The sequence below is a fragment of the Cryptomeria japonica genome, chromosome 3 (genome assembly GCF_030272615.1).
Source record: "Cryptomeria japonica chromosome 3, Sugi_1.0, whole genome shotgun sequence".
In the NCBI taxonomy this organism is placed as follows: domain Eukaryota; kingdom Viridiplantae; phylum Streptophyta; class Pinopsida; order Cupressales; family Cupressaceae; genus Cryptomeria; species Cryptomeria japonica.
The window spans coordinates 39941102-39954499 of record NC_081407.1 but is presented as its reverse complement, the minus strand read 5'-3'; the positions used below and the strand labels follow the sequence as shown (position 1 = coordinate 39954499).

The 13398-nt window shown below is 36.7% G+C and overlaps 1 protein-coding gene across 1 annotated transcript; it reads right to left on the bottom strand.

The window, feature by feature from the left end:
• Nucleotides 1-979: 979 nt before the first annotated feature.
• On the bottom strand, nucleotides 980-6272 carry LOC131033395 (protein EDS1). The gene is made up of 4 exons (XM_059218045.1): nucleotides 6187-6272; nucleotides 5772-6093; nucleotides 2741-3542; nucleotides 980-1983 (listed from the first exon to the last, which is right to left on the bottom strand). Exons 1-3 carry the CDS (start codon nucleotides 6213-6215, stop codon nucleotides 2874-2876), a joined length of 1020 nt encoding a protein of 339 aa, XP_059074028.1. The 5' UTR covers nucleotides 6216-6272; the 3' UTR covers nucleotides 980-1983; nucleotides 2741-2873.
• Nucleotides 6273-13398: the final 7126 nt, after the last annotated feature.

Sequence of the window (13398 nt, the reverse complement as noted above, 5' to 3'; positions counted from 1 at the left end):
ATGATGAAACGTGTATACCTAGTCTCCTCGATCCAAACTCCAATGCATATGCAAACTAAAAAGAATTGTCCGCACGCTTCCCATATGTCGGCTAAACATCCTCGATCGCAAAAACAATCACCAAAATTAATCCACCAATTCCGCACAACGATTAACTCTCCAAGATGTCCATACCACACTGTTCAATCCGAAAACCTGTACATCGGATCTTCTATCTCACACAACAATCATCACCGAAGGCTAGGATTTTGGAATAAGATATCGCAGACTTCAAACTATCTTCCTCTAGCTCCACAACACAAAATATTCAACCCAAATGAAATGCCAACCAAAACACTACATTCTGCCATATGCACTGTTCTAACTCACTAGACTTAACCAAATCTTCATTCTGACTTTTAGTATAGAAAAATCAATCACTGCGGATAGGATATCTGACTTCAATTGCCATCAATGACAACATCGGATAATTTGTACAGTGTCTCTTGCCAACACATTTGTGACTCTTTTGAAAATGATAGGAGAATTGATATAGTTATATTATGTTCAGGGTTTTAATAGTGATGATGAGATACACTATGCATTGCTTTGGTTTGTAAATATAGAAAGTTGTTGGTCTCTCTATTAAGTTGTTCCAAAAGATATTTTTATGAACGAATTTTTATTTCAGATTAATTGAAACGACACATTTCATAATAAATTATTTTTTCATTTTTTTTATACTTTTTATATTTAATAATATTATTATTTTTAACAGATTTTTAATAAGTTTGAATGATTATAAGATGTCCATGACCATTACTAAATGTTTTAAATGATTTAGACATAGAAATAAGATGTGATTATAATATTCAATAGTACCACCTCATCATAAAACTATATTAAACAAAAAGCTTACCATGTGCATCAAGTCTACAGGCCGTAACCGGGTGAGAAACCAGGCCACAAGGCACACAGCAAGCATGGAACCCTGTTGGGCTTTATATGAACAAACTCCCTCCATTACTGAACTGCAACCACTTCAGTTATAGTATAAGAAATGTGAACCATACTTTTATTTCCCAAATCATTTACATTGTAATAAAAACACAACAAACTGCTTGGTAATAAACACACATTGATGATCCTATACATATAGCCACTATATCCAATATACTCTCTTTCCTGATATTAGGCGATAGAAAATCTCTGATACTCTAGCCTGCGGTCTATATTGTAATTGTATACACCATATCAATCCATTTCTTCCAGAGTGCAATTTTCAAATTGTTAGGTGGTCTTGGAAAATTTCAGCCGGCCTTGCTTGATAGGCTATTCTGCCAGTTCGTGATGGTACTACTGGATAAATCTTCTGAAGAAATCTCATGGCGAGCCACCATGTTCTCCAGTTGCATTTTATAGTCTTTTGGTTCTTTATCAGTGCTGGAATTAATAGCTTCTTCAACATAAGCCCAAAAACATGAATTCTGTGTAAGGATAGGTGGTTTGGTTCGTGTCACTGATTCTGTTCCACATTTTTTCTTCTTGTCGTCCAACCATTTCTGAAGAAGTTTATAACGTCTAGGTCTGCCACGAGCAATATAAGACCCAGAGTCTTCATGCTTACCAAGGCGATAATAATGTGCAATGTCAAGAGGCTCTACAAGCAATCTGTATTCAGTCCCTGCATTGATCCACTTATCTTGAGTTTGCAGATCCTTTGGCAATTCTTCTTTCTCCACTAATTCAGTTATTCTATCCCAGAAAGCAGCAAGTTTGACCCTGTTTTTGTTTGCCTTCATATCATTCTCTGTTTTGTTTGTCTTGAAGCACTCATAGTAACTTTGTTTGTTTGCATTCAAATCCTTATCCTGGTTACTTTGATTGCCTTCACACATTGTTTTATACCATTCCAGCTCGGCCATGAACTCCTGCATCTCGTCCAACTTTACAATTTGTTGGTCCATGTTTAATAGTCTTTAATCCAAGCCAAGCTTGAGTATTCTGTTCAAACAACAACAACAACAAAAATGTAATTTGTTAGTGTTATGTTATTAATTCACTAGGAACAGGATATTGGGATGTGTTTTACCAAGAATTTGGACAGGCTTTCATTTCCGAATGAAACAAATCGAGAAGTGAAGAGATATGGCTGGAATAAGTCCAAGGACACTTGGGGCAGAATCTTTACTTTCAGACTAGTTCATCTAATTGATGTTCCAAAGCTTATGAAGAGAACATTTCATAAATAAAATCTGAGCTATTTAAGGTATGTTTCACAAATATTTCACTACTCTTTCAATCAACATATTGTTTTAGAGTGTGAATGTGGGTTGCCTGTAGAGTGTAGTGTCTGTCAATAAAAGAATCCTATCAATGGTCTAATTTGAAAGGAAATGTGAAGTAAATATAATAGTTTCATAGTCAATATTTAGGGTGGTTCTCTCTCTTGTAGTTTTCTCAGTCTATCTATCTAGTGAGTGGGAAGGGGCTAATAGGCATTAAATTAGTATTAGGTCTGGGGGAATGAGAACATTAACGATGCTAATAGGACTATGTTGGCATCTTATGTTGGTAGGTTTGCTGTGTTCATTTTGAATCAGTCATTGTTACAATTAACGGAATCTGAAAATCTAATTTGGCTAAGATTTTTTATTTTAATTTATTTTTATCACAACTCTGTTCCTTTCTGAACTCACAGTATAGTGAGAAAACTTATAAAAACAGAAACAAAATTACAGAATTTAAGTTCTTGTTTTACCTGATTACCAATCCCCATTGCTTCCAACTGCAAATCAATTCTAACATCATCTGCCGAGGATTTGTCAGACTTGACAGTCTTTGAATATGATGCTGCTAGACCTGAACTTTTGGATATGTGTTTTATTGTTTTATCATACTCTATGTGCTCCATAATGCAAGCCCCAAAAAGTTTGCTGTTTTCCAGAGCAAAATACAACATATGCAGTGCAGTTTCTGTGTTTTCCATAATAACCAAATGGCCTGTAGGGACTACTTTTTATTAGGTCTTTCGCAGCACCTCCTACCAAATTAGCAGGTCCCACAACAAGAGCTGTAGTCTCATGTGTTAGTACTTGAGAAGCATCACTGATTACCTGTTTTATAAATTCCTGAGAATTTTCTTTTGAGAGTGGATGGCTTCCATCTTGGACTGTCTTCTGATTTTCTACCTTGCTCTGATTTTCAGCCTTGGTCTGATTCTCTGCCTTCCGATTCCTCATGGAATCGTACCAGTAGGGCAATAGTTCGTCCAGGGCTTTGGAGATGAATGATGACTTGAAAGGTGAGAAACAAATTCTAGGGACAATGTCATTCCTTGAAACTATATGGCAGAAGTAGTGAGACCATTTTTCTCTTTCAATTGCTTTGGCAAATATCTTGTCTCCCACCAACGGACACCCAAATGTGATGCACAATGGAGGAATTTTATGGCGTTTCTCTAGTGTCCAGAGTGTCCACAGGGATGCGATTGCTCCACCAAAGGAATGGCCAGTGAAGATTATAGTTTTCTTCTCAACAATATCTTTCTGAAATTCGAGAATCTGCACGGTTATGCTTTGTTAGGATTATAAACAACAAAAATTAAACAAAATGACAAGAGAAGTGCTTAGAAGTTTGTTTTAGAATGTATTTATGAAAGAGCTTCTATTAGCAGAGAAACTGAAGTTCTATAATTGTATGAATCATGTTAATTAAAGATCAAGAATTCCTAAAATAAATCAATATACTTGTGATGCAAATCCACAAGAAAATGTAAAACTGGCTGTTGGGTGAGGCACTGTCAATTTTTGATTCGTTATAGGCTTTCTAAAGCAAGTTTTAATAATTGGACTCAAAATCAGCAAAAACCCCAAATCAAGTGTTTGGTGAGGCGCTCACAACTTTCTGATCTACTGAACCTCCATAATTTGACTTGAAATATCAAAAACTGAGGGGTGGCTGAGGAACTTAACCAATTTTTTGATATGTTATAGCCTCCCTCAAGCAGACCTTCCACACCAGAACACCGATCAGAGATTTTGGTTTATTGTACCCTCTCTCAAGGAGAAGTTTACGGCAAAATGGCAAACTGGAGGAAATCAAAACTTATTTTGCCAAGAAAACAAAGGATAACTAAGCTCAATAACTAGTTGCTCATCATCTGGGCTGTTAACTCTAAACAGAGAATACCAATGTTAGTATTGAGGGCTTCTCAATGGGATGGGGTTCGATTCATGTTAACTATAATCAACAGGATTTTATGCCAAATCCATTTCATACGTCTCTGTAATATGTAGGACTGCAATTTTCTACCATGGTTTGTTTTTATTTTCAAGTGACAGGAAAACCATTAGTGTTCTTTGACAATGTTTATTGAAAAGAGTATGTTGTAATAAATCAAGGGGTCTCCCTGGGAAAGCTACACGAATGTTTTTAGGAAAGGCTTGCAATGATCCAATGGCCTCAGCCTATGGCCTATGCATGCACTGCTTGCAGAGATGTATTCCAAAAGCATATGCATCCATTACGAATAGGTCTTCTTTGCACTCCAAAAGCATATGCATACATTACGAATACGTCTCTGGGCCCAAAATAGAAAGAGCTCAAAAGTTATACAAACGACACTAAGAGGTATACTTCTTATCCAAAGATGTAAAGCCTAAATGATAAGTGTTTTTTTAAATATTTCTAGAAAGTTTTACAGTATAAAAGATTTTCTGAGGGGAAAATCACTGTCTGACGATTCAGAAGATTAATATAGATGTTAAAAGAGGAAATTTTAGGAAATCTGGTGGGCGCAATGTTTTATGTTGTACATGTCAGTTTATGTAGTGTTATTATGTTCTTTTTAACTTTCAATAATAGTAATAATAGTTTAACAAGTTCAATTTTCAATTTGTAATATCTGAATTATTTTAATGATAGAAAGTAAGAAGACACAATTATTGGTAGATTGTTCTTATTTAATGTTGTTGTGTCCTTTGTTGTTGTTCCGTGTTCTGTTAAGCTTAATCTTTCTCTTTTGTAAAAAGGATCAAAGCCCTTTCAAAATCCATACTTACCTAATAAAAAACTATTGATAGATTGTGGAACTATCTCTTATACCTAGATTTTTCACTTGAAAAATTAGTTAAATAATTAAAAAATATTTAAGGAGGGAGCAAGAAAAAGATGGTGAAAGAAGACAAAGGTTGTGAAGGAGGGAGGGCTAGAGAGGGCGAGAAGGGGAAGAGGCAGAGGAAATAATAAAAGAGGAGATGGTGAAAAGAAGACACAAAGGTGGGAAAGGAAGAGGAAGAGAGTTAGGGAGGGAGAGATGATGAAAGGAAGAGAAAGAGAGAGGGAAAGAGGGGGAGGAAAGAGTGTGAGGGAGAGTTAGGGAGAGAGAGGAAGTGAAAGAGAGATTGTTAGGGAGAGGGAGATCTATGATTACATAATTTGTTCAAAATGATTCCTTGAATATTGTAAATATTTCATAGATATTTAATATTCATTTCTCAAATTGAATTTTGTGATTGGTTAAAACATTAGCACTAAATAAAATTCAAACAAAAAAAATTTGATTACAAATCTGATGTATTTTAATATGTAAAATCTAGATTTTTACTTAATTTGATATTAGAACTTTCAAAAAAAGATTAAAATTCAATCCATTAAATAAATTACAAAACAAACCAATTTAAACAAAATAATTCATTCAAAATATCGTGTAAAATATATGAGGACAATTTCTCCCAATGTTCAACAATCATGGTCTTCAAAAATTTGAAATAGTTAGATGTAATACTAACCTTAGTCTTGAGGTTAGATGATCGCAGCATGCAAAGAAATCTGTCCAAAAACGCTTTTCGTACCATAGCTGGCTTTGGGTTTTCTGAATCACCGTCTACCAGACAGTTGAATTCATCATTAAAATTATAATTTATATCGCATTCATCAAAGTCATTGTCAGTGACATAATCTCTTGAATTTGGAGCACCACTAAATGCGATAATTAAAACGTTTTTATATTCAATTTTATAGAAGTCTCTGGACTTGTAAGCATTTTGGCATGCATTCCAAGCCTCTGAAATGAGATCGGTGCCCACAAAATAGGTGATGTTCTCTTCAGCCCTGTGAAGGAAAAGCATTGAACAAAAGAAACAAAATTACACTCCCAATAAATACAAATATAACAATTTTAATAATATAATCTAATTTTCATACTTGGCATTGCAAATCTTCGAGGCTTCCATTTGATCAAATTAAGCAACCTGCACTTCTTCTGCTCTCGACTGCAATTGTTGTACTGCTGTTTGATTAACACGTATTGGCATTTTATATTGTTAATTTTTTCAATGTTCCAAGGAAATTGATTTGGGGAAGGAATTTAATATTCTTTCTTAACAATATGTATAATTTAATATTCTGTTTTTTCATTTTTATTTTTGTATTGTAGAAGATTTTCATCTGAGTATCTATAAAACATGGATTTAGTTTTTCACTATTAAACCAAATGTATTTTGAAACCAATATTCTCTTCTTGATCATGGAAAATAAATAAAATGAACTTTTGAAGTATGTTTATATAGTATTAATTTATATTCTTTTAAATAAATTTCAAATATATTAAATATAGAATTTTTTTTTATATATAAATTAAAAGTCGAATAAATTTGGAGATATATAATTTTTCATTTGTTAAAAATTTTATATATTTTTTGAAGTTAAGAAAGTTAAACATTTTTATTTCATTATGTAGAAATAAAAAGGAAAACATGAAACATGTTTGGCTTTTAAAGTTGGTAAGGACAATTCCTTTCTTTATTGAACATGTTGAAGTAAAGGATGTACCAAATGATTAAAATAAGTTATACTAAACTTGAAAAATTAATTAAATCCATATTAGTTAAATGATTCTTAATTAAATCCATATTGATTAATTAATTTAATTAATTAATCTCATTTTAACTATCAACATCATTTCATAATAACTAATTAAGTTATGATTTTAATTAATTATTCAATTCCTACTAAATCCATATACACCTAATTAATTAATTAATTAATTCGATCATTGTACAATCTCTTCCTCATCAAGTTTAATTCCTTGATTTATGCTTGCACATTCCTAAATTAAATAAAGAAAAAGCCATTCAAAACAATTTAAAGATGAAATCAAAATTATTTTAAATTTAAAAAGTAAAAAAACAAAGTCAAATTTCTAAATAAAGTGAATAAATTGTAGCTATTCATTTCTCTAGCCAAAAATCTATAACTTTGTCACACATTTTGATGTAGTCACCAGTTAGGAGGGACCTCGAAGAGATCAATTTGGGTCGGTCAACAAGAGTAAACACAACGGAAACACAAAGATATGATGGAGGCAATGCAGAACTAAATGAATTATATAATGAAAACTGTTTACACAGTCCATCTTTGTAAAGTATTTGGCTCCGCTTAAACAGTCCATTATGTCATCCATCCTAGGAAAAGGAAACCGTTATTTCATTGTGATCTTGTTTATTGCTCTGGAATCGGTACACATTCTCCATTCTCCATTCTTCTTAGGTGCTAATACTATTGGTACTGCACAAGGACTCAAACTTTCTCTGATCAAATCTTTCTTCAACAGCTCCTGCACTTGTCTATTCAACTCTTCATTCTCTATCAGTGTCATCCGATGTGCAACTTTGTTAGGCAAACTAGCTCTGTGAACCAAGTCCATGCAATGATTGATACTTCTCACGGGTGGTAATCCATCAAGCACATTATTTGAAATGATATCTTCATACTTTGTCAGCAAATCTTTTATCTCTTCTGGTTGTTCTTCTTCATACTTTAGGTTCTCAGTCTTCTTAGGAACTAAGGAAAAACACACATTCTCATGTCTCATTCCATCTAGGAATTCCCTTCCATCCACCAAACAAATTCTAGCATTCGTACAGACTTCACTCTTCAAAGGCTCTTCCAAGGGCAACAAGGTTTGTTTCATCCCATTGGTCACAATAGTGTATGTATTCTTCCTCCCATCATGTATTGCCTGTCTATCAAACTACCAAGGTCTACCCAACAAAAGATGACAAATATCCACAGGCATAATATCACACAAGACTTCATCGTGATAATTCCCAATTTTCAATTTCACCAAACATTGCTCACCTACTAACAACTTATGATCATCCTGAATTCATGCTATCTAATAAGGCTTAGGGTGTTTCAATATTTCCAAATTCAACTTATTCACCATCTCTTCTGAAACAAGATTATCTGAACTACCACTATCAATGATAACTTTACAACACTTATCGGATACCTTACATCTGGCCTTGAACAAATTATTCCTCTGCAAGGGCTATTCATCTCTCCTGGTATGACACAAAGCTCTCCTCATCATCAATAGTTCTCCATCTTCCAGTTTATTAGCTGATCTGGTGGGGTTTCCTTCCACCACTGTTGTTCTTCCGGTATTCTCCGTCTTCTTACACTCGAAAGCATGATGTCCTTCTCCTCCACACTTATAGAAAGTTCCTCTAAACACTCTCTTGTCTTATCTTTTGTCATCTTTTCCAAAATTCTCATTCCGGTAGTCATCTGGTTCTCTCCTCCGATAGAAATTTCTATCATCTTTCTGCTATGAATTACCTTCTTTTCTCACTTCCTTGTCCTTGTTCTAATCCATACAGGTTCCTCTACCTCTGGTATATCCTCTTCCTCCTTGAAATCTTCCTCTGGAAAACCTTCCACCTCTGCTTCAGGGCATACTGGAAAGCTACTTCGACACTCTACAATTTAATCAAACCGAGTTCATCTTGTATAGACACCCACAATCCATTCAAATATCTTGCAACTTGTTCAACTTCACCATCAACATGTCCAGATCTGATATTCAACTTGTAAAATGCCTCGGTGCACTCCTTCACACTAGATTCCTTCTGTCTCAAATTCTGCAACTTTCGAAACAAATTCACTTGATAATCAGCTGGCATAAATTTTGATTTCAACTTAACAACCATCTAATCCCATGTCCTGATCTTCTCTTTACCTCTTCTCTATCTATCAACCCGCAAACACTCCCACCAAAGAGATGCATGACCTTTCAACCGGGTACAGGCATATTTCACCTTCCTTTCTTCTGTAGTGTTTTCAAAATCCAAATGTTTCTCCATCTCTAAGATCCAATCCATCAATTCATTTGAATCCAACTTTCCATCATATTTCAGTGGGGTAAAATGAGGTTTAGTATTCACCCTACTAAAAACCCTCAAAAACCTTTCTTCATCTAGATCAATCGTTCGTGGGTTTACTTGTTTTGTCGAGGCTTCTTCTCCTTCATCTTCACTTACATCTTCAATGTGTCGGCCTCTTCTCTGGGCTGTCTCCACAACTTCCAACCATGTTTCTATTCCTCGCAACATTTCTATCAAGTGGGGTCTGCATTCCCACGCGCTCCACCATTCATATTTGCTCTTCACACCATTTCCATGCCAGTCCTCTGCAGTTGCAGATCGGATCCACAGTTTGCCACCCTACAACAAAAATTTCTCAGTACAACACAATCTCCAAAATTAAAGCTCACTCTGATACCACTTGATGACCCTTTATGGATCCTCAAGATGTCAGCATCTTCAGTCACATGAAGAACATTCACTAATACATGATGAATCTGCATCACTGCCAAAGACCCACGGTACCTATTCTCACATGGCATCATGATTGAACCAGACACCACCAGATGTCTAAGTTGCCAAAGTAGCTCAAAAGGAATCTCCATCCTCATTCTATGGGGGCCCAGAATCTGAAGAACTCTTGTTTTCTTTCTTCTTCTTCACTTTGCAATCCTTCCGAATGTGACCAACCTACCCACAGTTCCAGCACTTCGCTTTGGACTTCTTTCCAAGAGTGGAACTTTCCTCTGACTTGGATTTAGACTTCTTGTCCTCTGTCTTTCCACGAACATCAAGGGCCGCCTTGACCATCTCAGAAGATTTCCTTCATGTTTCTTCTGACAACAACAAAGCAACCACTTCTTCCATCTTGAAAGGGGTTGTTGTACTCCCAATGGCCATTACCAGATGATCCCATGTGTCAGGTAGAGAACATAACAGAAGCATACATCGATCCTCATCATCAATCTTGACTCCCATGGAAGTTAGCTGCGCAACCATCATGTTGAAAACATTCAAATGATCTGCAATAGATATACCCTCATCCATCTTCAAGGAATACAACTTCTTCCTTAGGAACAACTTGTTTACCATAGATTTCCCCTGATAAATATCTCCAAGTTTCTTCCACAAAAAATGTGCAGTCTTTTCCTCATGAATGTTTAACAAAACAGAGTCTGCCAAATAGAGTTTGATCAATCCTCTAGCTTTTCTATCTGCAAGATCCCAGTCTTCTTGCTTCATGCCTAAAGGTTTTTGTCTAGACACAGCAACCCACAGATCTTGATCAACTAGAAAATCTTCCATCTTGAGTTTCCACAACTCAAAGTTTGAGCCATTGAACTTTTCAATCTCCACTTGTCTAGAAGAGTTCGCCATCTCAATCTGCAAACAAAATACTCTGCCAAACTCCCACTGAAAATAGAATTGACACCAAACAGCCCTACCCAACAAGGATAACACAACTAAATGGCTCTGATACCACTTGTAAGGAAAGCAGTGCGCGTAAAACGCTCTCCTAACATCAATTCTAAGGGGATTTGCAAGAAAGGAAATATTTTAGTTTCAATTTGCAATACATTAAGATAAACACAGACAGAAGATTAAGATTAACCAAACAAAATAGCACCAAAGAAAGACATCAAATATACGTGGGAAAATCCTTACAGGTAAAAAATCCACCACCAAAAAGAGATCCCTTTATTCAGTAAACAACAAGGTTACAATAAAGTACTCAGATCCTCTTTTATGGACTCTATTCTCACAACATGCAGACACCTCTACTCGGCTCGGCTTCTACAACTTCAATTTTTTCTCTTCGCTTACCACCACAATATTTATGCATACCCATCTGCACATCGGTTACATTGTTGGCAACCGCCATCTGCCAAAACCAATCGGTCTTAGAGTATAACCATCCAATAACAACCTGTCCATTCATGAATTCGTGGAAAACATATTAGACTTTGGTCCGGGTGACTATCCATAGTCGGATACTTCCCATCGGCAATCGAAGAAACCATAAATGCACTGCTTCGATCTCTCGATTGCCGAAGGCGACCTCATCGGGCATCACTGTAGCGAACAACCAGTTCTTCCAATCTTCCAATGATACTTCGATCTCTCTCTACACTCCGCCACATGGCACCCCCTGATTGGTTCCGGGGGTCCCTACCTTGACACCTTAGCACGACCTCTCTATCCGCCCGGAATGCACCTGGGCCGCTCACTTGCTGGGCCCCACCACTTGGTCACCAAGTCATGAAAATAAACTGGTGAGCTATTTCCCATCACAGTATAGCGACCACCGTCGGATCATTCTTGATCACCATCTGATCATCTGGAACTACTCAGCCTTTAACTCGCCTCGGTCGCTCTCTTACTGGGACCCACCATGGTCGCCAAGTCACAAAAGATAGACTTCGTGCATCTTGCCATGGCGGTATAGCGACAACCGTCTGATTGTCACGGACTTGCTCACTTGTTAACCGGTCTCAGGAAGAAGGTTCCATCGGTCATCGGCATAACACTTCGCGAGTCACCTCGATCTCCCGATAATACTACAGTGACGCCATCAGACCATTGGCGTATCGCTTCACAAGTCATTTCGATCTCCGATGACTCTATCAGGCCATCGGTGAGACTGCTCCCGAGTTATTATGATCCCCGGTCAGTAGTAGATGACTCCATCAGACTTTGACATAGCACCGAACAAGTAATACCGATAGCCGATGCTACCCGATCACCGAAGGAGACTTCATCGGGTATCGGCATAGCTCCTAACAAGTAATCATGATCCCCGATAATCAGTAGGCGACTCGATTGGGTCATCGGTATAGCTCTGAACAAGTAATCCTGATAGGCGATGTTAACCCGATGACCAAAGTCGACTTCGTCAGGTCATCGAGATGACTTATAAACAACTATTCTGATATGCGAAGAATTCTAACCAGAAAATAGCTAACACTCGGGACTTCGGTGTAGCGAATGACAATCACTCTGAGAAGTCGAGTTCATTGGCCAATGTTACTTTGATAGGAAGAGTCCATCGGGAAAGCACAACCCGATACCTTCCCGCAAGTTGTTCCATCGGGGTAAGTTACACCGATCAAAATGAACACTGGTTAGGAGAATTCAAGGCGATATTTCAACAATCTCCCACATGCCGAGGAATTTACTGAACCTATCTACCATGCCAAACACTTACAAATTTCACTGAGAAACCATGGATTCTAAATTCCATCAATGCTGATATACCACTCGATCAGAAACCATTAGAAAATACAGTTTACTTTGTGAACCACTGAGACATATGCAGAGAAGTCTTATCTATTCATGGATACTCCCACCTTCTACCATGTCACTGCCCCTGGACACACATAGAAGCTATCCAATGAGAAAACCATAACTCTGTTTCCCAAGCACACAAAACTCATGATCCAAAAGCTTAACCGAATGTACCAACATTTGTTTCAAACATAGCTAGAATATCACCCACAGCCAGTGCTAGTACATCCAACTATACATACCTTCATGGTATAACAAGATGAATTTCAAGTCATCAACATATACAACCTGTTACTGACAGTCTCAAACTTCAAGTGCAATGGCAGTCACATACACACCAAGAAGCTCCCACTACATAGGTAATGCCAGAATTGAAAAAGATCCTTTTTTCAACATTACATAGAAGTAAATAAAACCTTTGTACCAAGAGCATTCACAATACTAACTGTAAACAAAAAACTTGCAAGCAAGTCTTCACAGCATCCTGTATCATACCCTTTCTTCACCTCTAAATGCTAACTGTGTTATCACAGATGAATGCCTTTCAGTTGAACCTATTACTCATTCCAAAGCAGCACTATCTACGTTTCCAAGAGCACCTGTAGCTGATCAGCCCATGCCAAAACCCTCAAATGCATAACCACATTATCATGAAGTACCAAGCAAATGATCAATGTACTCAAAACATAGAGATCAAACCAAGATCAATGTCAAAGTTCCAACTGCAAAATCAGGAGCATAAACATGACACACATGATCTAAAACATCTCATCCAAAGAGATTACATGCTCTGTATGAACATAATCATATTATGTCAAAACTCTAAAGGGTAACTGCATCAAGATGGTGAACAGAAAAGTGGCCACATGCAAAAAAAAATAAAAAATTCTCATAGCCCGTGCGTGTTCTGGAAATTGAAAAATGCGCTAGGCTTGGTAACTCCAAGCCTAGCCAAAAACAATTAAAAAAACAAAAAGTTCCTCAA

What these genes read in the sequence shown, in the direction of transcription:
- LOC131033395 (XM_059218045.1), bottom strand. Translation starts at nt 6,215, where the DNA reads ATGGAAGCCTCGAAGATTTGCAATGCCAA. An exon ending in TCGAAGATTTGCAATGCCAA is followed by an intron (nt 6,094 to 6,186) that starts GTATGAAAATTA and finishes TTTCCTTCACAG; the next exon opens with GGCTGAAGAGAACATCACCT. An exon ending in CATCTAACCTCAAGACTAAG is followed by an intron (nt 3,543 to 5,771) that starts GTTAGTATTACA and finishes ATAACCGTGCAG; the next exon opens with ATTCTCGAATTTCAGAAAGA.